The 22,431-nt window shown below is 33.1% G+C and overlaps 2 protein-coding genes across 8 annotated transcripts; one reads left to right on the top strand and one right to left on the bottom strand.

Annotated features, from left to right (window-relative positions):
- The first annotated feature begins 1,421 nt into the window (after positions 1 to 1,421).
- On the top strand, positions 1,422 to 14,622 carry Ercc1 (DNA excision repair protein Ercc1). 3 transcript variants are annotated; one of them, XM_076510228.1, is made up of 10 exons: positions 1,422 to 1,548; positions 2,374 to 2,621; positions 4,858 to 4,924; positions 6,546 to 6,649; positions 7,059 to 7,158; positions 8,271 to 8,347; positions 8,742 to 8,841; positions 13,098 to 13,169; positions 13,444 to 13,512; positions 14,243 to 14,622. In XM_076510228.1, exons 1-10 carry the CDS (start codon positions 1,474 to 1,476, stop codon positions 14,303 to 14,305), a joined length of 975 nt encoding a protein of 324 aa, XP_076366343.1. In that variant the 5' UTR covers positions 1,422 to 1,473; the 3' UTR covers positions 14,306 to 14,622. The 3 variants fall into 3 exon arrangements, with proteins under 3 accessions (XP_076366343.1, XP_076366341.1, XP_076366342.1); XM_076510226.1 differs by having other exon boundaries at positions 6,546 to 6,730; XM_076510227.1 differs by lacking the exon at positions 1,422 to 1,548 and adding an exon at positions 1,749 to 1,941 and having other exon boundaries at positions 6,546 to 6,730.
- Positions 8,719 to 20,842, bottom strand: LOC143255096 (N-acetylglucosamine-1-phosphotransferase subunit gamma-like). 5 transcript variants are annotated; one of them, XM_076510231.1, is made up of 10 exons: positions 20,568 to 20,842; positions 18,254 to 18,305; positions 18,055 to 18,126; positions 16,899 to 17,030; positions 16,549 to 16,632; positions 15,966 to 16,059; positions 15,480 to 15,677; positions 14,782 to 14,919; positions 14,557 to 14,656; positions 8,719 to 9,126 (listed from the first exon to the last, which is right to left on the bottom strand). In XM_076510231.1, exons 4-10 carry the CDS (start codon positions 16,985 to 16,987, stop codon positions 9,020 to 9,022), a joined length of 810 nt encoding a protein of 269 aa, XP_076366346.1. In that variant the 5' UTR covers positions 16,988 to 17,030; positions 18,055 to 18,126; positions 18,254 to 18,305; positions 20,568 to 20,842; the 3' UTR covers positions 8,719 to 9,019. The 5 variants fall into 5 exon arrangements, with proteins under 5 accessions (XP_076366346.1, XP_076366348.1, XP_076366344.1 ...); XM_076510233.1 differs by having other exon boundaries at positions 20,578 to 20,707; XM_076510229.1 differs by lacking the exon at positions 18,055 to 18,126 and having other exon boundaries at positions 20,568 to 20,828.
- Positions 20,843 to 22,431: the final 1,589 nt, after the last annotated feature.

Below are 22,431 nucleotides of genomic sequence, written 5' to 3'. Positions count from 1 at the left end.
ATAACCCCCTTCAAACATATGGTAAGATATCAGTCAGTTACCTGGTTTTTGGAAATTCGCACCAAGCTACTCGAGGGCTATCTGTGCTAGCCGTCCCTAATTTAGCAGTGTAAGACTAGAGGGAAGGCAGCTAGTCATCACCACCCACCGCCAACTCTTGGGCTACTCTTTTACCAATGAATAGTGGGATTGACCGTAACATTATAACGACCCCATGGCTGGGAGGGCGAGCATGTTTGGCACGACTCGGGCGCGAACCCGCGACCCTCAGATTACGAAGCGCACGCCTTAACGCGCTAGGCCCCGGTCAGTTACCTCTTTCTTTCTTTGTGAACCTTACGATGACCGAAAAAGGTCGAAACGGTGTTCTCTCCTCTACGTAAAAATTTTCTCAACTCATACCAGCTGTTTTTACATATATATTTTTCTCTACAAGTGAGTTTTCTCGTCATCACGGATTATAGTTTATCATAGTTTTACATACATGAATTACAATGCAGTTGTAAATTATATTATTATAATCTGCGCTGTTTTTTCCAAATATTCCCATTTTGAAACTCCTTCCTACACCACTATACAATGTAACCTTTATTTAAATAATGTTTACGACTTTCATTCGCACTGTGTGTATAGTGATGGTTCGACTGCGGTCAGAATATCTGCACGAAAGTGATTACATATATATATATATATATCCTAATATACCTGTAAATACACATATTTTATAGTAATTACAGAATGATGAAATTAATAATTCTTTCAACTGCGACACTTCAACCTGAATTCTGTAATGTTTATGTTTCTTAATAACTTCGCATTTAATTTTCTTTTCTTAATTTTATTTTCATATTGTTTGTTATACTCAGACAAAACTCTATTTCAAACAAAATTTAATAAAGGCAGTTATATGGTTATAAATTGTTATTTCAAAAACTTAAGAAATGTCAAACTCAAATTGGCTTATATTTGGTTAAATACTCTGTCTATATCTCGAAAAAGCCAGGCACGTGGACTATGGCCTGTGTACCCAAAGTGTGAATGCGAGAGTAAAGTTCATGTCCCGTCAACGTGAAAATGCGCTTAGCACTTTGCGGCTGTAATTGCACAAAATAAACATAACGGTCAAAAAACACTATTCGATCATACAAGAGTAACCCAAAAATTAAAACTTGGAACTTTTGACCACCTACCTTTCCCTCTAGTCTGTGAGATTAAAATTAGGAGCGGCTATTATGCCCTCATATGTAGCTTTTCGCGAAAATTTTGAAACAAAGAAATTCTTCTGGAAAATGGTTACAAATCGGAAAGTATTTTCTACCAAACCATAAGAGTTATCAAATTGTTAACTATGTTACAAGTAACTTTATATTAAAGCGAAAACTAAAAGTTTAACACAAAGGTTTGTTTCTGTGGTGGATAATTAATTTTTTTTTTCAGTTGCACATTTTCAGTCAGTAGAGGGATTGTTGAAGAATGGATGGAGAAAAGAAATTTGTAGTTCCTAGTATTAGTGAAATTGATGAATTTGTGGAAAAACAAGGAATATCTGTATGTAATATTAACATGATTTTTATAGTAATACCGTAAACTATTTGGTGGCCTCGTATACTTTATGTATTATATACTGTAGTGCTCGTAAATCATTTTGCATAGTAAAAAATATGTAACAGTTTGAGTGTTGTATGCATTCTTGTGGAATACGAAATTGAACGCAATTAAGTATTTTATTTCACTGTCTTCAACTTTACGACTTATGTTCTGACTTTAGTTTGAGTCCACTAATCTTTTTTAACAACACTTACAAGTATAATGAATACTAACTATTTTCAGTGCATGGTGAGGAGATTATAGTCCACTAGATACTGTTTTGTTTTTTGTCAGTTTGACATTGTTGTATCGTAGTCTGAACGTTAAAGTGAAGTTCCCATGCGAGTTGTACAGGTTAGTTCACACTAACCCTTCTGTCTCCAGAACCATCCTAGCATGATCCTTCCAATAAGTTAATATGCACTTCTGGAAAAGGACATCAAGACTGTCTTAGTGAGGCCTAACTAATGATACCTGTAAACAAATAATTACATTTTTTACTTCTAATCATCTGCAAGTACATTCTAACATTTAATTAGCTCAGCTACTAGCACAAAATGTGATGGCTTGAGTGACATATGCCAAGATCCTTTACTTCAGTTCTGTTATTGACTAGGTTTCCATCTGCATTAAGTATGGAATTATCTTGCAATTACTACATGTGAGAAATATTTATCCAAGTAAATCTGTAGCACCTGAGCATCCTTAATATTGCCATAAATTTCTAAGAGTTTGATATCATTTACAAACTTTACCAGATTTACAAATTATGTTACTAACTTTCAGGTACAACAACATTTTCAGCCAGGATTACTCTTGGCAGGAAGCATAACAAACAAAGAAGTAGACAAGTGTCCAGTACAACAGAAAGGAAAAGGGGATAGTAGTTCAAATATAGAAAATACTAATGTTCCAGACCACAAGGAACATCTTGATAAAAACTGCCCAGAACTATCGACAACATTTGAAAGTGCATTTGTCCACCTGAAGAATTCTAAGTACTACTCTTTGATACCTCCTGGAGAGAAGAAAATGTAAGTTTGAAAATTACTTTCTATGATCCTTTTAAAGTTGGTTAGAAAAAGAAAAGTATTTTGTTTTGTAAATGTGAGAATGACTTTTGTAATGACAGATTATAGAAATGTGTATGTAGATCTTTGTATTAGCATTAGTTTTTAGAAGTGAGAACACTGGAGTTGCCGTAGTTCATGATAGTGGATAACAACATAACAGTATTTGTTCATCAGTAGAACAAAAGAAAACTTCTACACTGAATGAAGAAAAAACAAAATATTTTCAGTACTAGATGATGCATGAAGTTTTAACAACACTGTACAACAATCACTGTACCAAACAAAACATAGAATTAAGCAGAAGTAAAACTTTATTAGAATTCATGAAGTAGGAAGAAGAATAAAACAAGAAAAAGAAAGAAAAACACAATCATTTCTCATAAACCAAATCTATTTGTATTTTAAAAAAAGAGTAATTTTCTTCATAGAACAAAACTAGTTGTTTTTTAAAGGAGTAACTTTCTTTATAGAACAAATATATTCATTTTTAAAAGAGTAACTTTCCTCATAGGTAAAAACTAGGTTTTTAAAAAATAGTAACAACTTTCCTTATAGATAAAAACTAGGTTTTTAAAGAATAGTAACAACTTTCCTTATAGATAAAAACTAGTTGTTTTTAAAAACATGGTAACTTTCCTCATAGGTAAAAATAGTAACTTTCTTCATGGATAAAAACTAGTTTTTTAAAAAATAGTAATTTTCCTCACAAATAAAAAATAGTAGTTTTCTTCATAGATAAAAACTAGTTGTTTTTTAGTTGTCAACTTAATTGTGTAATTCATTGGTTTTATGACAGTATGGTACATGTCACGAATCACACGTTAACAGACAAGAGCAAAAACTCATTGACCTTTAGTTGTTGCAATGAAAAGTTAAAATTGTATCACATGTTCATTGGTTTGATGATGTCATATGCAGGTAATATTCATCATAAACTTCTTTACTCTTTCAGTGTGTATGCAAAGAACAAATGAACCTAGTTGTTTTTAAGATGACATTTTGGGCCACAATATAACCCACCATCTCCCTTTAGGCACAGTTTTGCAAGTTACCAGTTGGGCAATATCCACACAAGCCTAAACAAAATTATTATTCTTTTGTATTGTGGAATGCTATAATTCCATTATAAAAATAATGTACTTATATTAACAAATAATCAACTAAAATGCATAATTATCAGGGTTTAGAAACATCCATGGATGATGTTAAATAGTCATTTAAGTAATACTGGATTAATTTGTGTATAACATGTATCAATAATAGCTCTACAAACAGAATTTACTCATGAGTAGTAATACTGTGTAGTTACAGCACTAGAAATTTGGTTTTGATACCTGTAATGGATGCAACACAGCCGATTGTGTAGCAATATGCATAATAACATACAGCCATCCAACATTTTTACAGAACACAATTTATTTAATTTATGAGTAACACTCTTTCATTATTTTTCAGTACATTTAACAGCCTTTTATTAATTCATTAGAAGTAATTAATTATTTGTTTGTAACATGTACTAATAAAGACAGTAAATCTTTCATCAACAGCTTAGTGATCATTACTTTCTGCTATTAGACGACCAGATTTTGAGACAAAGTTCTTACAAACAATGACATGTAGAAAAATTAGAAGTTTATTTTATTAAATAAATTGTAATGTTATTCTAGTTATTCTTTGTTCATTCCCATATATTTTCAAAGCTTTACTATAATAAATAATAAAATATAGTTACAATAAAAGATAAAGCCATTTGCAATTACAAAGTGACCAGTAGAGAAATAGTAACCATGAATGAGGCCACTGTTTTGGACAGTATTTACAGTAACTATCAGTGTGTAATTAGTTCTATAATGATGATATAGTTTTATAGTAGGTAAGAAAATGTACACTAATTTCTTTATGATAATGAGAAACCCACTTGAAGTAAAAATGTATTCTAAAGACGGGTGGTGAGGGCTTTAAGAACCTTAATTAAAATAAAGTACAAAACTGTAGTTCTGTATTTTATTTATTAAGAATTTAATACCCATAGCAGCTGTCCTTAGAATACATTTTTAAGGAAATGTCTCTTACTAGTAAATATAATTATATATCATATTGTTGGCTTCTGTTACTGTCATATGTAACTTAATATTATTGCACATTAAAAAAATCCAACATTTTTATAAACTTTATTGAAATTAGTTTTTATTTTCAGTCCAGAAACCTCTGTACATAAACAGGCAAAACCAAGCAAAAATACAATCCTGGTTAACCCTCGACAAGTAAGTTAATTCAGCTTTAGTCATACAGCCTTCTACAAGTATACCAAGTGTTTGTTCAGTAAAATAACAGACACAGATTACAATAAAATACTAGCCTTATAGTACAGCATCTGTTAGAAAGATACAAGACACACAGTACAGTGTTTGTTTAGTAAAATACTAACCAAACGGTACAGTTAAAATGGCAATTCTAGTTTAACTATTAGCTTAACACTAGCACAACAAAAGGAAATAACAGATGTGTACTACCAGTAAAACCACTAGTTTAACACTAACACAAGAAAAGAAAATTACAGACATGTACTACCAGTAAAACCACTAGTTTAACACTAACACAAGAAAAGGAAATAACAAACATGTAATACTTGTAAAACCACTAGTTTAACACTAACACAAGAAAAGAAAATCACAGATATGTTCTACCAGTAAAACTACTGGTTTACAACTAACCAAAGAAAAGGATATAACAGATATGTACTAGTAAAACCACTGTTTGTTAATGTTAACATTAACACAAGTTAATAAAATACATTATTACAATCCTGGTAGTATCTTGTGTTTGTGTTACTTTCTGGTAGTGTTAATGTTAAACTAGTGGTTTTAGTAGTAGTACATATCTATTATTTCCTTTTCTTGTGTGAGTGTTAAACTAGTGGTTTTACTGGTAGTACATGTCTGTAATTTTCTTGTGTTAGTGTTAAACTAGTGGTTTTACTGGTAGACCATATCTGTTATTTCCTTTTCATGTCTAAGTGTTAAACTACTGGTTTTACTGATACAACATATCTGTGTTTTCCTTTTCTTGTGTTGGTGTTAAACCTGTAATTTTACTGGTACTACATATCTGTTATTTCCATTTCTTGTGTCAGTGTTAAACCTGTAATTTTACTGGTAGTACATATCTGTTATTTCCATTTCTTGTATCAGTGTTAAACCTGTAATTTAGTGGTAGTACATGTCCATTATTTCCTTGTCTTGTGTCAGTGTTAAACCTGCAATTTTACTGGTAGTACATATGTTATTTCCATTTCTTGTGTCAGTGTTAAACCTGTAATTTTACTGGAAGTACATATCTGTTATTTCCATTTCTTGTGTCAGTGTTAAACCTGTAATTTTACTGGTAGTAGATATCTGTTATTTTCATTTCTTGTGTCAGTGTTAAACCTCTAATTTTACTGGTAGTAGATATCTGTTATTTCCTTTTCTTGTGTCAGTGTTAAACCTGTAATTTTACTGGTAGTACATATCAGTTATTTCCTTTTCTTGTGTCAGTGTTAAACCTGTAATTTTGCTGGAAGTACATATCTGTTATTTCCATTTCTTGTGTCATTGTTAAACCTGTAATTTTACTGGAAGTACATATCTGTTATTTTCATTTCTTGTGTCAGTGTTAAACCTGTAATTTTACTGGTAGTAGATATCTGTTATTTCCTTTTCTTGTGTCAGTGTTAAACCTGTAATTTTACTGGTAGTACGTATCAGTTATTTCCTTTTCTTGTGTTCAACTAGTGGTTTTAATGGTAGTATGTATCTATGAATTCCTCTTGCTGTGTTAGTGTTATACAGCTAATGCCTGAGTGTAAATATTCTCCTCAAATGTAATGTCTTTTTTCTCTTTCAGAAAGGCAATCCTCTCTTGAAATCCATAAGAAATGTACCTTGGGAATTTTCCGAGATTGAGCCAGACTATGTCATGGGTCAGACCACATGTGCATTGTTCCTCAGGTTTGTTAATTACATGAAGAAACATTTTAAGATTGAACCAGACTATGTCAAGAGTCAGATCACATGTACACTGTTCCTCAGGTATGTTCATTACATGAAGAAACATTTACTTTAGCATTATAATATTTTTTCATTATAAGAAGTTTTGTTTTTTCATGCCAATTACATTTTTAAAATTTGAATTTCATCAGTGCTGACATGTTATCTGAACCTGAAAATAAGTATACATCTGTATATTACTGTTAGTTTGTGTTGTGTATCAACATTAATAATAACTGTCCTTCTCAGATTTCAGATATAATGTTGTTAGCCCATAAAAATTGCCCTTCCAAACAATATTAATACTGCTACATTTAATGTATGTATTTAAATATATTCTTTAATTTCTTTCTTTTTTTTGTCTCTGTAGTCTGCGATACCACAGCCTTTTTCCGAACTACATTCATGATCGACTGAAAGCTCTAGGAAAATCGTACCAGCTGCGAGTGTTACTCGTGCAAGTGGATGTAGTGAGTGTTTACAAGTCCTCCAAATATCTATTTTTACATTTCTAATAAGTATTTATACTTTACAATATTATGGACTTTTGTAAGTATTCTTAACATGAAGAACAATTCAGTTTAAAAGATAAAATACACGTGTATTACAAACAGAAAGAACCAAAGATTCACTGACTAAAATACCATTTATATGTAAGCTACAGTGACCTGAACAACAAGTATCAGACTGTACTGAATCCAGTATCTGTGCCTGTAAGCTACAGTGACCTGTAACAACAAGTATCAGACTGTACTGAATCCAGTATCTGTGCCTGTAAGCTACAGTGACCTGAACAACAAGTATCAGACTGCACTGAATCCAGTATCTGTGCCTGTAAGTTAGAGTGACCTGGAACAACAAGTATCAGACTGTACTGAATCCAGTATTTGTACCTGTAAGCTATAGTGACCTGTAACAATTAATGTTACTGTCCTGAATCCTGTATCTGTACCTATAAGCTACAATGACCTGAAACGACTAGTGTTAGTGTTCTAAATCCTATATCTCTACCTGAAAGCTACAGTGACATGAGACAACTAGTGTTAGACTGTCCTGAATCCTATATCTGTACCTGTAATCTATAGTGACTTGTAACAACTAATGTTACTGTCGTGAATCCTGTATCTGTACCTATAAGCTACAGTGACCTGACACGACTAGCATTAGTGTTTTGAGTCCTATATCTGTACCTGTAAGCTACAGTGACCTGACACGACTAGCATTAGTGTTTTGAGTCCTATATCTGTACCTGTAAGCTACAGTGACCTGAGACAACTAGTTTTAGACTGTTCTGAATCCTATATCTGTACATGTAACCTATAGTGACCTGAAAAAAAACTAGCATTCGACTGTCCTGAATCCTATATCTGTACCTGTAGGCTATAGTGACCTGTTACAACTCGTGTTAGACTGTTCTGACTTTTACATCTGTACCTGTAAGTTACAATTATTAAGCGTTTGTAATAGTTCAGTAACAAATATACAGGTATCATAGAAAACGTTTGCACAGTTTCATCACTTGGTATGTTATACGAGTTACTTCCCTGTTTTGTTTAGAATATTTATTTTTATTTACTTACAGACTGATCCTCACCCGACTCTTAAGGAACTATCAAAAATTGCCATTCTAGCAGATTGTACACTAATGCTAGCATGGAGGTGAGTTATTGTAACACTAGTCAATCTGCTATTTGACAGAGGTACTGGCAACTGATAACACTAATCATTCTGCCAGTTGTAAACTCAAGTACGTTGGTGAACTCTAATTGTCATAATTGTATTATTTAAGTTGATACACATCACAATTAGGTTGATAATATTTTAACACAACTGTTATTTTACTTGAATTATGTACTCATTATTTAGTAGAACTTTGAAACAACTGCTGCTACTTTAAAGTTTTGTCTCACAAACATTGTAGTTTCAAAATGAATAAATGTTTTTTAACAGAAATTAACATGTAAGTTTTATTCTGAATGGTTGTTCGTATTATGTTCTTAAACTATTTACCATGCATTAAGGAAACAAACAAATTATTTATTACATACTACAGTCCAGAAGAAGCTGGCCGATATGTTGAGACGTACAAAGTGTTTGAAAATAAATCTGCTGAGTTCATCATGGAGAAGCAGGAAGATGACTTATATTCTCAGGTAAACAAAGACATAAGTTTCAGGATGATGATGTACTGTACTGGTTCGATTATAAGGTGATGTTTTTAATAATAACATTGTAAAATTTGTAGTTGACCACAAGCCCCTTTCTGCTACTCTAGCCTGTCATATTCCTGAATGTCCACATAGAATCTGTCTACACATGTGCACCAGATGTTCACTGAAGGCCATCACTAATCTGCTGTCTACACTTGTTGGTTGGTTGATTTAGTGTTTTATGGCACAAAGTAGCTAGGCTATCTGTGCCAAACGTCCAGTAAAAAGCTAAAAATAAAGTAAGTGTAATAAAATTCATAAAAGGAAATGAAGGTGAAACAAAACAGCATTGAAAAACAAAAAGCATAAAACCAATGTTGACATCTAGTCCACAATGTTAAGAGAGAAACCAAAGTAAGAGAAGTTGTAAAAGACTTCCTGAAGGATAATGGTAATTATCATAACCTGCCAGGAAGACTAACAGATAAGTACAAGAACCACCATCAGTCACCTGAAGTTGGCCTTTCCAGTCCTGGTTCCAGGTTATGTGTCATTATGGCCAGTATCAAAAAGTAAAGTAATAAAACTGTTAAAAGACATGCAGCAAAATTGTAATAATAATTTGCCAGGACGACTAACAGGTATTTCAAACGGATAGTTCAAACAGCAGCATCAGTCACCTGAAGTTGGCCTTTCCAGTCCTGGTGTCGAGTTATTTAATGGTATGACCATTTTCCAATTTCAAATCGAACTAGAGAAATTGTGACTCTTAAAAGGGAACCACAATTAAAAAAGAGTAATGAATAAATATAAAACACTTAAATAACATTAAAAAGATTAATGGCTGTTAAAAAACTAAAAACTTTATCAAGGTGGACAGTGTCACTGTGACCAATAACACTGTCTAATGTTACGGACAAACCCTAGGACAGAACATGTTTAAAATGTCTGAGAGTCATAACGATGGCAAAAAAGTAAAATGTGGCTAATAGTGATCTGAGTGTTACACAAACTAAACATTGGTGCATCAGTTCCAGATAAAAGAAAACGATGAGTTAAAAAACTGTGACCAATGTGTAGTCTAGTTAGAACAACTTCCTCTTTCCGATTCTTATGGAAGCAAGACGGCCAAAGTCCAATATAGGGTTTTACTTGGAAAAGCTTGTTTTCATGTTACTCACTCCAAGTCAACTGCTAGCTGGCATGGAGCCAAGCCTTGAATACAAGACCATAGTCCATGTATGGAACAGGCACAGCAGTGATAGTGCCATAGCAGATAGATTTAGCTGCAGTGTTGGCGAGCTCATTCCCATGAATACCAACGGTGCCCAGTATCGAGAAAAACTGAATAGAAGTGGATGTTAATGAGAAATGGGCCAGTCGGTTTTGAATATCAGCGAGAACAGAGTGTGAACTGACACGAGATGTGAAAGTTGTTGACATAGAGCCCGTTTGCAACAGTGAAAGGGAGTTGTTCAGTGATGGCATTAATCTTTATACCAAAAAGTGTGACACTCAAAACACAGCCCTGAGGGACCCCAAGTTCCTGTAGAAAAGAACAGGAAACTGTTGTACCCACATGAACTTGGAATCTCGTGTCTGTTAAAAAATTGTTAATAAAAATGGGTAAATGGCTAAGTAACCCATATATATGGAGGTCTCACAAAATGTTACACCTCCATGTTGTGTCATAAGAATATTGATACAAGATGTTGGCATTTGAGAAAGGCTTCTCTGATTGATGTTTCAAGTCAAATTAGGTGGTCCGTGGTGGAGTGCTGTCATCGGAACCCACACTGGGTGGGCAAGAGGAGGTTGTTTGATTCGAGGAACCAAACAATACGAGCATTAACCATCCTCTCTAAGGTCTTACACAGTTCGTCAAGGCAATAGGATGGTAGTTTGAAGGAATCTTGGGTTCTTTCCCAGGCTGAGAGAAAGGTAAGATAATAGTCTGACACCAGGTATTAGGAAAAACATTTTCCTGCCAGATCCAGTTAAAAACAATGAGAAGAATATCAAGAGAACCAGGAGATAGATGGTGCAACATGTCATTGTGTACATCATCTGGTCCAACAGATGTACTGCCAGTTTCAGTTCCACCAGTGTAAAGGGATGATTATAGTCAAAGAGATAGTCAGTTCAAAAGGAAAGAGGTGAATGCTCTGCCCAAGACTTGATGGCCATGAAGGTGGAGGAACAAGCAGAAGTGCTAGATACCTGACAAAAGCTTTCACCTAGAGTATCGGCGATGCTCTAGACATCAGCTACTTCTTGGCTATCAGAGAGTAAGATCAAGAGGGAGGCAGAATTGTAGTGCCCAGTGACCTTTTGAACCCTGTCCCATATGACCTTAAAACTGGTGGTAAAGATATGCCAGTTGTGAACTTAATCCAAGATTTTTTCTGGCTTTGACGTCTTACCCACCTAGCATGTGCACGGGCCCGCTGGAAAACGATGCAGTGTGAAAGTGTGGGATATCTACAGAAAGTATCTCAGGCCTGTTTTCGAGCCTTCTGTGCCATGTGGCAGGCAGGATTCCACCATGGACGAGGATATAGTGGAAAACATGTTAAGGTTTTAAGAATACATTGAGCAGCTGCTTGTATAATACAGTCAGTTACTGCTGCCAGACAATGGCAGGATCAAGTTTTGCAAGAGCAGTGAAAGTGGACCAGTCTGCGTGATGCAGCTTCCACCGGGGCACATGGGTACGATGACATCGACCACGACCAGTCTCTCTCAAAAGTATAGGAAAATTATCACTGCCTCGTGGATTGTCAACCCTCTATGAAAAATGGGAGCAAACTGAGAGATCAATAGCAGTAAAGGACTGACTAGGTGTATGAAAATAAGTGGAAGAACCAGTATTGAAAAGAGAAAGGTTGTGATCAGAGAACATACACTCTACAGGGCGACCCCTCCTATCAATAACACTTCCCCAGAGGGGATGATGTCCATTAAAGTCCCCCAGGATTAGAAAGGGAGACAGCAACTGTTGAATGAGAGCATCAAGGTCTGATTGATCATATGTCTCTCCAGGTGACAAGTAGAGAGAACAAACAGTGATAGTATGACCCAAGAAAACACATATGGCTACGGCCTCCAAGGGTGTGTTGAGTGACAAAGACAGGGTGGGCACATGATGATCAACCAATAGTGACTGTATTGGCAGGTTTTAGAAATGTTTCTTGTAAGGAAAGACATACAGGATGGTAGGAAGTAATCATGAAGGGGTTGCCTTATAATCAGGCCAGTACAGTATAATCTTAGGTCAACAAAGATACAAGTTTCAAGAAGGTAACTTATGTTATGAAATAAAGATTTAGATTTAAAACATTGTCACATAACTACCAGATAAGTAGAGAGATAAAGATTAAAATGAAAGATATGAACGTTGAGAACCATGGAGATATGTGTTACTTTTGTGGTGTTATAACCACCCAAACAGTGTTTTAATATGATATTAGTATTTTATGTAATAAAACAAAATACTTACATATATCTGGTTTTCAGTTTTCTTTCTCTTTTGACAACATTTACTACTCTAGGTGTTTAAAACCTGTATACAGAGGAAATCATCAAGATATGGGATGAATTTCACCACATTTCATAAAATAATCTTTACATAGTGAACACCTTCACTGCCTTGAGGCCCCTCTTTATTAAAAGAAACTTTCTATAGGAAGATGTTGATGCAACCCTAAGATAATAGTACAATATACTGTATATTGTTTCCAGGAATATGTTCTATAAATTGACACACCTAATACTGTAAGACCTCATTAATAGTCAGGTTTCAGTAACACTTACTGTGTATCTGTTGGAATGAAAGTTTGAGTATAGTATTTTAATATGTGGTTAGTGGTCAGGTTTCATTAACGCTTACTGTGTATCTGTTGGGATGAAGGTTTGAGTACAGTATTGTAATATGTCATTAGTGGTCAGGTTGAATTCCTTTTTAAAACTCAATGTTTGGAAGGGAGTAAACTCCTTCAGTATGTCCTTGACCTACTAACTTCTGATTTTCCATAAAGGGTATGGTCTATTTCTGGCACTTGAATGGAAGTGTATTGTTGTAAATATTCTGTACAGAAGGAGTTCATGGGTTAATGGTCATGCAAGTAGCTCTATGGTGTACGCATTTGGTTTTGACAGTAACTGCTGAAACACATTTATAAGTTAAATGTTTTTGTTACAAATGTTCATTTTTTATGAAGTTGACAAACCTTAGATATATTTATTGACTGTTTTAACAGCTGGTTGATGCACTAACTACTGTAAAGTCGATCAACAGAACAGATGCCATGAGTCTGCTGAGTATGTTTGGGGTGAGTACAATAGTTGTACAGGAGGTTGTCTATTTCTGAAGTTTAATAACTTGGAAGTGTTATGGATGATAAAACATTTCCAATGAAGAGAGATTATTTTTCTATTACTGTTAATAAAATTCAATTTTTGATGAACCTTTTTCAAGTTTTTGTGAACTAACACTCTACTGTGAGTTAATCCAGAACTAGTATAAATTTTATATCACTATAGAAATTGTAAAATGCTACTACCAAGCTAAGCTAGAAATGTACAAAATTTTTAATTTTTCTTTAGTCTCTCGAGAAGATTGTTGAAGCTAGTGAAAATGATCTGAGTTTGTGTCCTGGTATAGGCCCACAAAAAGTATGTACTTTTTTATTCATAGAACCTTCTAAAAACCTTGATATGAAAATGTCTCCAAGTAAACTGGGCTTTAAAGTTTTTTGACTACTAAACACAAACATTTTGTTTTATGAGTCTTTGAATTTCTACAGTTAACACAAAAGCCATAAAAATCATGACATCTCTCATTATCCAATTATTCTATTTCAGTTTAAAGTTTTGAATTTGATACCTATTGTGATTGCATTATGGACAAGATCATTGGATAATTTGTTTATACTTGTCTGTTTCTAGGACTTTCAAAATTCATTTTTGTAGTTATATGTATTGCAGTGTAGCATGTTACACTGCAGGTTATTGTTAATACACATTTTGAGTGGACTAGCTTTCTGGTGAGAAAGGAAGTTTGTTTCATCTAGTTGGACAGGTTAAAAAATGAACTGTATAGTAGAAGGAAAGAAAACCTTTTTCTGCTTTGATTGTTCATTAGTCAGTAAATGTAATGGAATATTTAGTGTTACTCTGTATGCTGTTATACATGTTAAACAATAATAGTTAACGTTAAAGTTCTTTCTAGAATTTTATTTTATGACAAGCTTCAAATGTACAGTAGATTGTTAAAAAGTACAGTAAGGTGGATTCAGTGTTGGTTATCTCTACTCAAGATACACACACAGTAGATTGTTCAAACGTTAAGGTGTATTGAGTGTCAGTTATCTCTGCGTAAGTCATTATTATTCTTATATTTCAGGCAGCAAGACTGCACTGGGTTCTTCATCAGCCTTTCATAAAATCTCAAGGACAACACGTATAAACTAAGGAAGTAACTTATTGTAGTTTTATTTGTAGAAACGTTTGTTACAATGATATGTTTTTTTACAACACTATTATTGGCCTGAATTTTATATCTTCATCATCCATTCCTAAATGGAGAAGAGAAACAGTAATGAAATAAAAGTTCAAATACTTTGTAATAATCTATACAAACACTGTATGGAGTGAATTATGTGCTGAAAAAATATTGTAAATATTAAATGTTCTTTTTACACATCACAGTAAACAAACCTTTTTGCTTGGATGATGTTATCTTAAGTCCAAGTAAAACTTTCATGTTTTCTATTTCTTTCTTCAGTTCATCTCTCTCTTGTTTTACTTCTTCCAGTTCCTGAAGTTAAACAAAGTAAATATTTCTATGTTCACATTTGTATAAATTTATTTTTACAATTATAAACACAACATAGTTTTATCTCTGTTATAAGCCACTCACAATTGTAAAACCAAAATTCCAACCTGTTTGCATTGATCAAAATGTTGGAATCCACCATCTGGGTATTTATTGTCACTTGATGGATCTCGTGATTTATTGAGGTGGTGAGATGTTTGAAATCCAGCCTTTGTGAATATTCTGTCAAGCTGTGCTTTATAACCCTAGATAAGTATAAAATGAGCAACAGGTTAAAATTTGCACTAAATTTCATAATGATGCGAGACTCGTGAACTTGTATCTACCATGAGATTTAAGAGGATTTAGAAGTAATTTACTTAGTAATTTCACTACCATTAGTTGTTAATCAGAAAATATGAAATACTTGTACCTAGAAGACTGTCATATTAACAAGCTGTACATTGTAACTCAGTGATAATATCAGTCGTAATAATTTTGGTATCTGCATATTTATTTCACAAAAAATTTGCACCATAGATAAACTTATTACCTTTCAAATAAAGAGTATCATAATAGTTAGATTGTTTACATGATCTGGACTTGTAGAAGAAAAGTGCTTAGAATAACAATCAACACCAATTGGACTTAATCAGCTAAAGACATTACTGGAAATTACTAAACCAAGACCAGCACGACATGACATGGAACTACTTAACCCAGACTAGCACTAAACATTCCCGTGTAGAACTAATAAAGCAAGATTTGAACTAAACAACCAAACTGTAGTAACTATGGAAACCTCTAAGATTACTATAAAATTTACCTTTTCTGTAATTTCATTATATTTCAATTCAGTCTCTGCTTTGTCCCATTCAGCTCTTAGGTCAGCAGAGAGTCGTGGATACACTAACATCGCGTCCCTGTGGCAGACCAGTAATGTTCCAAAAGTAGCTTGGTATTCACACTTTTTTGGTTCAGTGACATTAAGCAAGGAATTGTTGGGTGCACACATAAAAGTAACCTGTGAAACAACAGTTGTATATCAAGTAACAATAATTTAAAGTTAATTAAATAGAAAATATAATAACTGTCTCACTGCATGCTTTGAACAAGAAGCTTATGGGTTATCAGAGGTAAAAATAGCAACCAATAAGGAATTATGTTTAAAAAGAGGGCAAAATATCTCAACTACTACTTACATAATGAAAAGGTGTTTTGGTTTTAAAAGTGTAAACTAAATTTAAACACCAGTTATCACTCCAGGTAAGATATTTTAATGTTTTCATTCACTACACACTTCAATACTTACTTCAACAGATCTGTCCTTGTCTCCACATCTGCTTCCTTTAGTCATCAACATTGCAACAAAACTATTGTTTTCTATCCTCCACTCTGTCCAGACACTGTAGTTATAAATTAATGGAGCTAAAATGCATTTTTCTTTATTTTATGAATAATTTGTTTAGCAGACTTTCTTTGTTTCAACCCTAACTTACAACAATAAAACACAGACCAGCAAGTAGGAACTTTGTGATACTTCACTTAATCAGAGATGTAATTTTATTGACTTGAAAACTAGAGTGATAAGTAGAACTCAGTATAACCACCAATGTTTACTTCCTGCCTATCATTATAACTCATTTTTACTCTGTTCATTATTATTATTATATAACAATTTACTTCACTTGCACACCTGGCTAATTATGACTGATTAGAATTACTACACAATCAAAAACTAGCACAATAAACAAACAACTTTGTTTACAAAACTGTTTATAGAATATTTCATCACTGTACACCTCACTTTTCTGTTCTTAGTGTCATTTCAAAATCTTCTGATCAATGATTATACACAAAACTTCATTCTGGTATTTTTCAAATTAAAACCTTACCCAATAATTCCCTGATAAGAATTCCAATATGACAGAGTTTCAACTTGAGTCATATTTTGAAATGGACAAAATGTGTACAAGTACCTGAAAAACAAAAATGTACTATTACAGACATTTTACACTTTTATTGTTATTATATCGTAAAATATGTCAGGATGATAGTAGGATAGGATACAAGCATTTAAATATTTCAAAACAGTGGAGTCTGTTTTTATCTTTTAACACAACATTATGTCTACTGTGGTGGAAGTAACTAAACATCTACATTTGTTACACACTACATGATGTGCAATGTGATATAGGTAACTAAACATCTGTGTATTAATGCCAACAATAATTTTTCTACATACTCTCCACCAGTCATATTAAAACATTTTCCCACAAGCTGCTTAAACTGGACTGGTCCTGAGAAATTGGCAGGTCTTGTCCTTGGAACCATATTATGGTTGTTATTATCTGGAACTAAACTGTTTCCATTATACCTAAATATCAGGTAAGAGAAAGAGTCATGAAAATAACATCATGATTGAAATCAAAATTAGTAAATAATATAAGACATCCACTTAATGTATCTTTATTATCATGACATACATTCAATATCAAGTTATATAAATATATATTTTACTTATGTACGTCTGACATACACACGGTACTTTTTTATCTCATATATATACATGAACATTTCAAAACGTTTTTTCATACAAATTCTTTGTATGTAATACCCCATTACTTAAAAACAGCTGTAGTACAAATTACATTATTGCTGGATTAACATATAAGCAGGAAAGGTTTATTTCTCAGATACATGTTTTCAACACTTCTATACTGACTAAACATTACTCAACTTCATCTAAATGTCACTGTACCAAAAACCATGAATGTTTATTTACTGAGTAAATACTGTAACCTTACCAAAATAAACATAAATCTGTATCTGTTTGTTTTAATATTTACACAAAGATATTTGCACAAACCATCTCTAATTTTGAACAGACTATAAAGAAACCAACTAGTTAACAACAAATGCTAATTTTACTATCTTATTGTCACTCCTAAACATACCCATGGCTCCAAAGTGCAGTGTAATCTTGGTTCGACAACTGTAAACCATGGACTCTTGAATCCCCAATCATATACGCTAACCACTACACCTAGTCTTTTCCACAAGTGTATAAATCCAGAATACCAGCATCATGTAATCTTTCTCATGTACACACATGACATGTATATAAATACAACAGTACCAATGTCACGATCTTAAAAAACTAATTAACTAGTAATTTTACTTGACCCCACCGACTAACTAGCTAGTAATTTTACTTGATCCCACTAAGGCAATCCAACACAAGTCTGGCTCAGTCAACATTTTTCCAACTAGTATAGTGAATAAAATACCAGACATTCACTAGTCCACCAGTAATCGTAGTTAAAGACTTTGTATTACAATAAAGCAGAATCCTAGTCCTTTACAAATATCACCTGAACAGTGAATAAGCTCAAACTTACAATTTATTATCTCCTCTGATGTAAACCAGCTTTTCTGATGATGTTTGTTGTTCACAGGTGTACTACATAGCACTACAAATAAAATTATATTACCAGCAATTTTACATATTTTCTATATGTTTCACATATTATTTCAGTAAAATAAAGCAGAATATTTCTACAAATTTCCCTGTACACAAAATGCTGTAATAGTACATACCCCAAACTTGCTGGTTCCTGGATGATTTTTATTGAAACTTTTGTTCCTTCACCTATGTGATAAACACAGGGGAAAAATTAGCTCTAAACTTATATTGCAAAAAGAATATTAAATATCTAAAAAACTTTTCTGTGTGAAAATTACACATTAAATTAGTGTGAGTGTTATAATCCTTTTTTCTCGTTGAGATTTGTACAAAGACCTGTCACATCACAATAAAGTGTTCTATCAACTTAACTAGAAAATAAATCACTAGAATTTAACAAAATTACCTACCATATTATTCCCCTCTCACAAACAAAGCATGTCCTCAGGCCTTCCCTTATGGTTTCACTTTACCTTTTAGTAACTGCTGTGAATTTATGGACAATACAGGACATCTAAAAGGTTACAAGTTAATGAGTATGTACTGTGTTAAGTTTTTAAAAAAATTCTAAACTCACGGTTTGGAAACATTTGTTACAAAATAGACTATCTGTGCTGTACCCACAGCAGGTATTAAACCTTGAACTGGAGAATTATAAATTTTCATACTTACCAATTATATACTGAGCAGATACATCCATACAGACCCCATCAGTTTCTGTGACACACTGTTATATACTAATAAGATACATCCATACAAACCCCATCAGTTTCTGTAACACACTGTTATATACTAATAAGATACATCCATACAAACCCCATCAGTTTCTGTAACACACTGTTATATACTAATAAGATACATCCATACAGACCCCATCAGTTTCTGTAACACAGTTATATACCAATCAGATACACCCATACAGACCCCATCAATTTCTGTAACACAGTTATATACCAATCAGATACAGACCCCATCAGTTTCTATAACAAACTGTTATATACCAATCAGATACACCCATACAGACCCCATCAGTTTCTATAATACAATTTTCTAAACTATTTTTGCTTGTCATTCCATTACTTGGTTGATTATAAGATCCTTAATAACATACAAGTCATACAATGTAAAAAAAATCAATATATACACAATTAATTCCATTTATTACCTCCAAATCTATCATGTATATACCACAAAACGTGTGACTTTAACCTTTTTCTTTTTGTCATTTCATTACAGTTAGTGTTGTAGTCAGGGGAAAAAACACTTTAATCAGTGTAATACATTATTTGTGTGCCACCAGTAAATAATAGACTAAAGTAATTCTGTAACTTGAGGGTTAAATAAATAATAAAAATATTTTAATATTTTTCTCAAACAATCATTTGTTATGCAGTATATTTGTTATTTTGTTGTTATACTTCGGATGGTCATCTACCATTATGTTTTTAATGAAAGGAATATATAACAAACCCTGTTTAATAATATTTAATCCAATTGATAAACTAGACTTTAATAATAATTAACCTTTTTCTTGCAACTCTTGGTTAGCTATTAACCACAATTCAAGAGATACGAGTTCTGTACAGGGTTAACAGTTCTCTCATTTTAAAGTTGTACACTATGAAATACCAGAGGAATTAAAATTGGATGAGTATTGTTTGTTTTTTTTAATTTTGTGCAAAGTTACATGAGGGCTATCTGTACTAGCCATTCATAATTTAGCAGTGTAAGACTAGATGGAAGGCAGCTTGTCATCACCACCCATTGCCAAGTCTTGGGCTACTCTTTTACCAATGAACAGTGGGATTAACTGTCACCTTATAATGCTCCCATGGCTGAAAGGGTGAGCATGTTTAGTGCAATGGGATTCGAACCTGCAACCCTCAGATTACGAGTCAATGCCTTAACCCACCTGGCCATGCCGGGCCATTAGATGAGTAGAAATGACACTTGACAAAATTGAAACAACACATCTCAGAATGTAAAAAATATGTATTTTCATATTTCAAATTAAAATGATCATTTCTCAACATTAATCTCACTTTTAGTTAGGTTTTAACATTTTAAAAAGCAAAACTTAAGAAATTAAACAGTTAAATGTATCCTCTATGATAATATCAGACTATCACAAACCTTAGACTTCTGATAAAATTTACTTTCTTATATATTTGAAACAAAGAGATAAATAAAAGATTAAAGAATGCAAAATCAAATGTCTAGCTAAACCAATAAATTTAAGGAGTTCCAGTCTTACACTATTGAAAATGTTATATCAAATAAAAATTTTCTGAACATCACATATAAAGTTGTTTAACTATAATAATGTACGTTAATGCTATAGAAAAAAAAAAAAAAAGACATATAAAGTATAACGTAAGCTATTTTTAAGATTAATACCTAATAACGTATTTATTACATGGTGAAATTTGTTAAGTTTAATAGACTTACACAATATTACCACAAATAAATACGTCCACAAAAAATACATTTCTTGGGGGTCCATCTTCTCCTCTGCAACTTCAAGTTTTTAAAATTTAACTCATTGTGAGTTAACGAAAACAGATTTTTTAAACAACTAAATTTTAAAAAAAAATCCAATATTCTTTCCTTCCAGTGTTGTTACCAAAAAAAACAAACCATAAAAGTTATGTTCATATAATTTAAAACAAAACCTACAAAACCACAACTACATTATCTTTAGGTTATAGTACACAAATCAACCTAAACTGTAGCGCTATCTACAAACTACAAGATACAATTAATTCATAATTTTTTTTTAATTTTGTTTGTTTTTTGGAATTTCGCACAAAGCTACTCGAGGGCTATCTGTGCTAGCTGTACCTAATTTAGCAGTGTAAGACTAGAGGGAAGGCAGCTAGTCATCACCACCCACCGCCAACTCTTGGGCTACTCTTTTACCAACGAATAGTGGGATTGATTGTCACATTATAACGCCCCCACGGCTGAAAGGGCGAGCATGTTTGGCGCGAAGGGGATGCGAACCCGCGACCCTCAGATTACGAGTCGCACGCCTTAACACGCTTGGCCATGCCAGGCCATTTTTTTATTTTATTTTTTTAAACTTTTATATTTGTTCGTTGGTGGGATAGTGGTAAAGTATTCAGATTTATAACGCTAAAATCAAGGGTTCGATTCCTATTAGTAGACACCGTAGATAGTCCGATGTAGCTTTTCTATAAGAAAACACATGCACACTTTTGTATTTTTAATATTAAATATTTTAAGCGCAAAAAAAAGGTGAAAATAGATTGAGGTCAGAACCTGAACACAGAGGTGTTGTTGTTTTGAATTAAGCACAATGGGCTATGTATGCTCTGCCTACCACGTGTATCGAAACCCGCTTTTTAGCGTTGTAAGTCCGCAGACATATCGCTGAGTCAGTGGGGAGTTAAGATGCTGATGAAATTTAGTGTGATTTATGATTTTTTTTCATAATAATTAATAGGAGCGATATTTTAGAATAAATTATATTCGAAAGTAATGAAATCATATCAATCAGAACTAATAACCTAGAAACTAATATAACCTACCTATAAAACAAAATGATTATAAATGTTCGGTGTCAGAGTTCGGTAGGCACATTTAAAAATTGCCACATTCTTTTCGAATATAGTTTGCATGTGTTTAGGTTATTTTCTCATGACTTTTTTCAAACGGAAATAAAACGATAACACAAAGAAACGCAAATAAAATAAAGAATAACAACTTCCAAATGCTTAAAATCAAATTTCTGAAGAATTACGGGGCGTTCGGGGACTTTGCCTCTATTCCCTTTTTTCTGCCTTCAAATTCCGACCGGGGGTGAAAAACACAGAATCCCATACAATAAAACTTATCATAATTACAAAGTATTAAACAATTAATTTATTGTATACTGATATGAATTTATTAGCACTACTCACGTTGTATTAATTTCTAAGTGAAATCTGGATTAAAATAAAACTGTTTGTTCAATGGTGTTTAATATGTATGCACTTAGAATGTTTTCGAACATTGTTGTATAGTGCTGTACCATGAGTTTGTGTTCTTGCTGTAATAATAACCAGTAACATTGTGGGGATAAGCAGTTGCCGTTCTTGTCAGCGAATTAAATAATAACAAAGATTTGTTTGTTTTGAATTTTGCGCAAAACTACACGATGGCTATCTGCGCTAGTCGTCCTTAATTTAGCAGTGTAAGACTAGAGGAAAGGCAGCTAGCCATCACCACCCACCGCCATCTCTGGAGCTACTCTTTCACAAACGAATAGTGGGATTGACTGTAACATTATAACACCTTCTAATCTGAAAGG

Source organism: Tachypleus tridentatus, chromosome 7 (genome assembly GCF_004210375.1).
Source record: "Tachypleus tridentatus isolate NWPU-2018 chromosome 7, ASM421037v1, whole genome shotgun sequence".
Classification (NCBI taxonomy): domain Eukaryota; kingdom Metazoa; phylum Arthropoda; class Merostomata; order Xiphosura; family Limulidae; genus Tachypleus; species Tachypleus tridentatus.
This window is presented reverse-complemented; position numbering and strand designations above follow the sequence as displayed.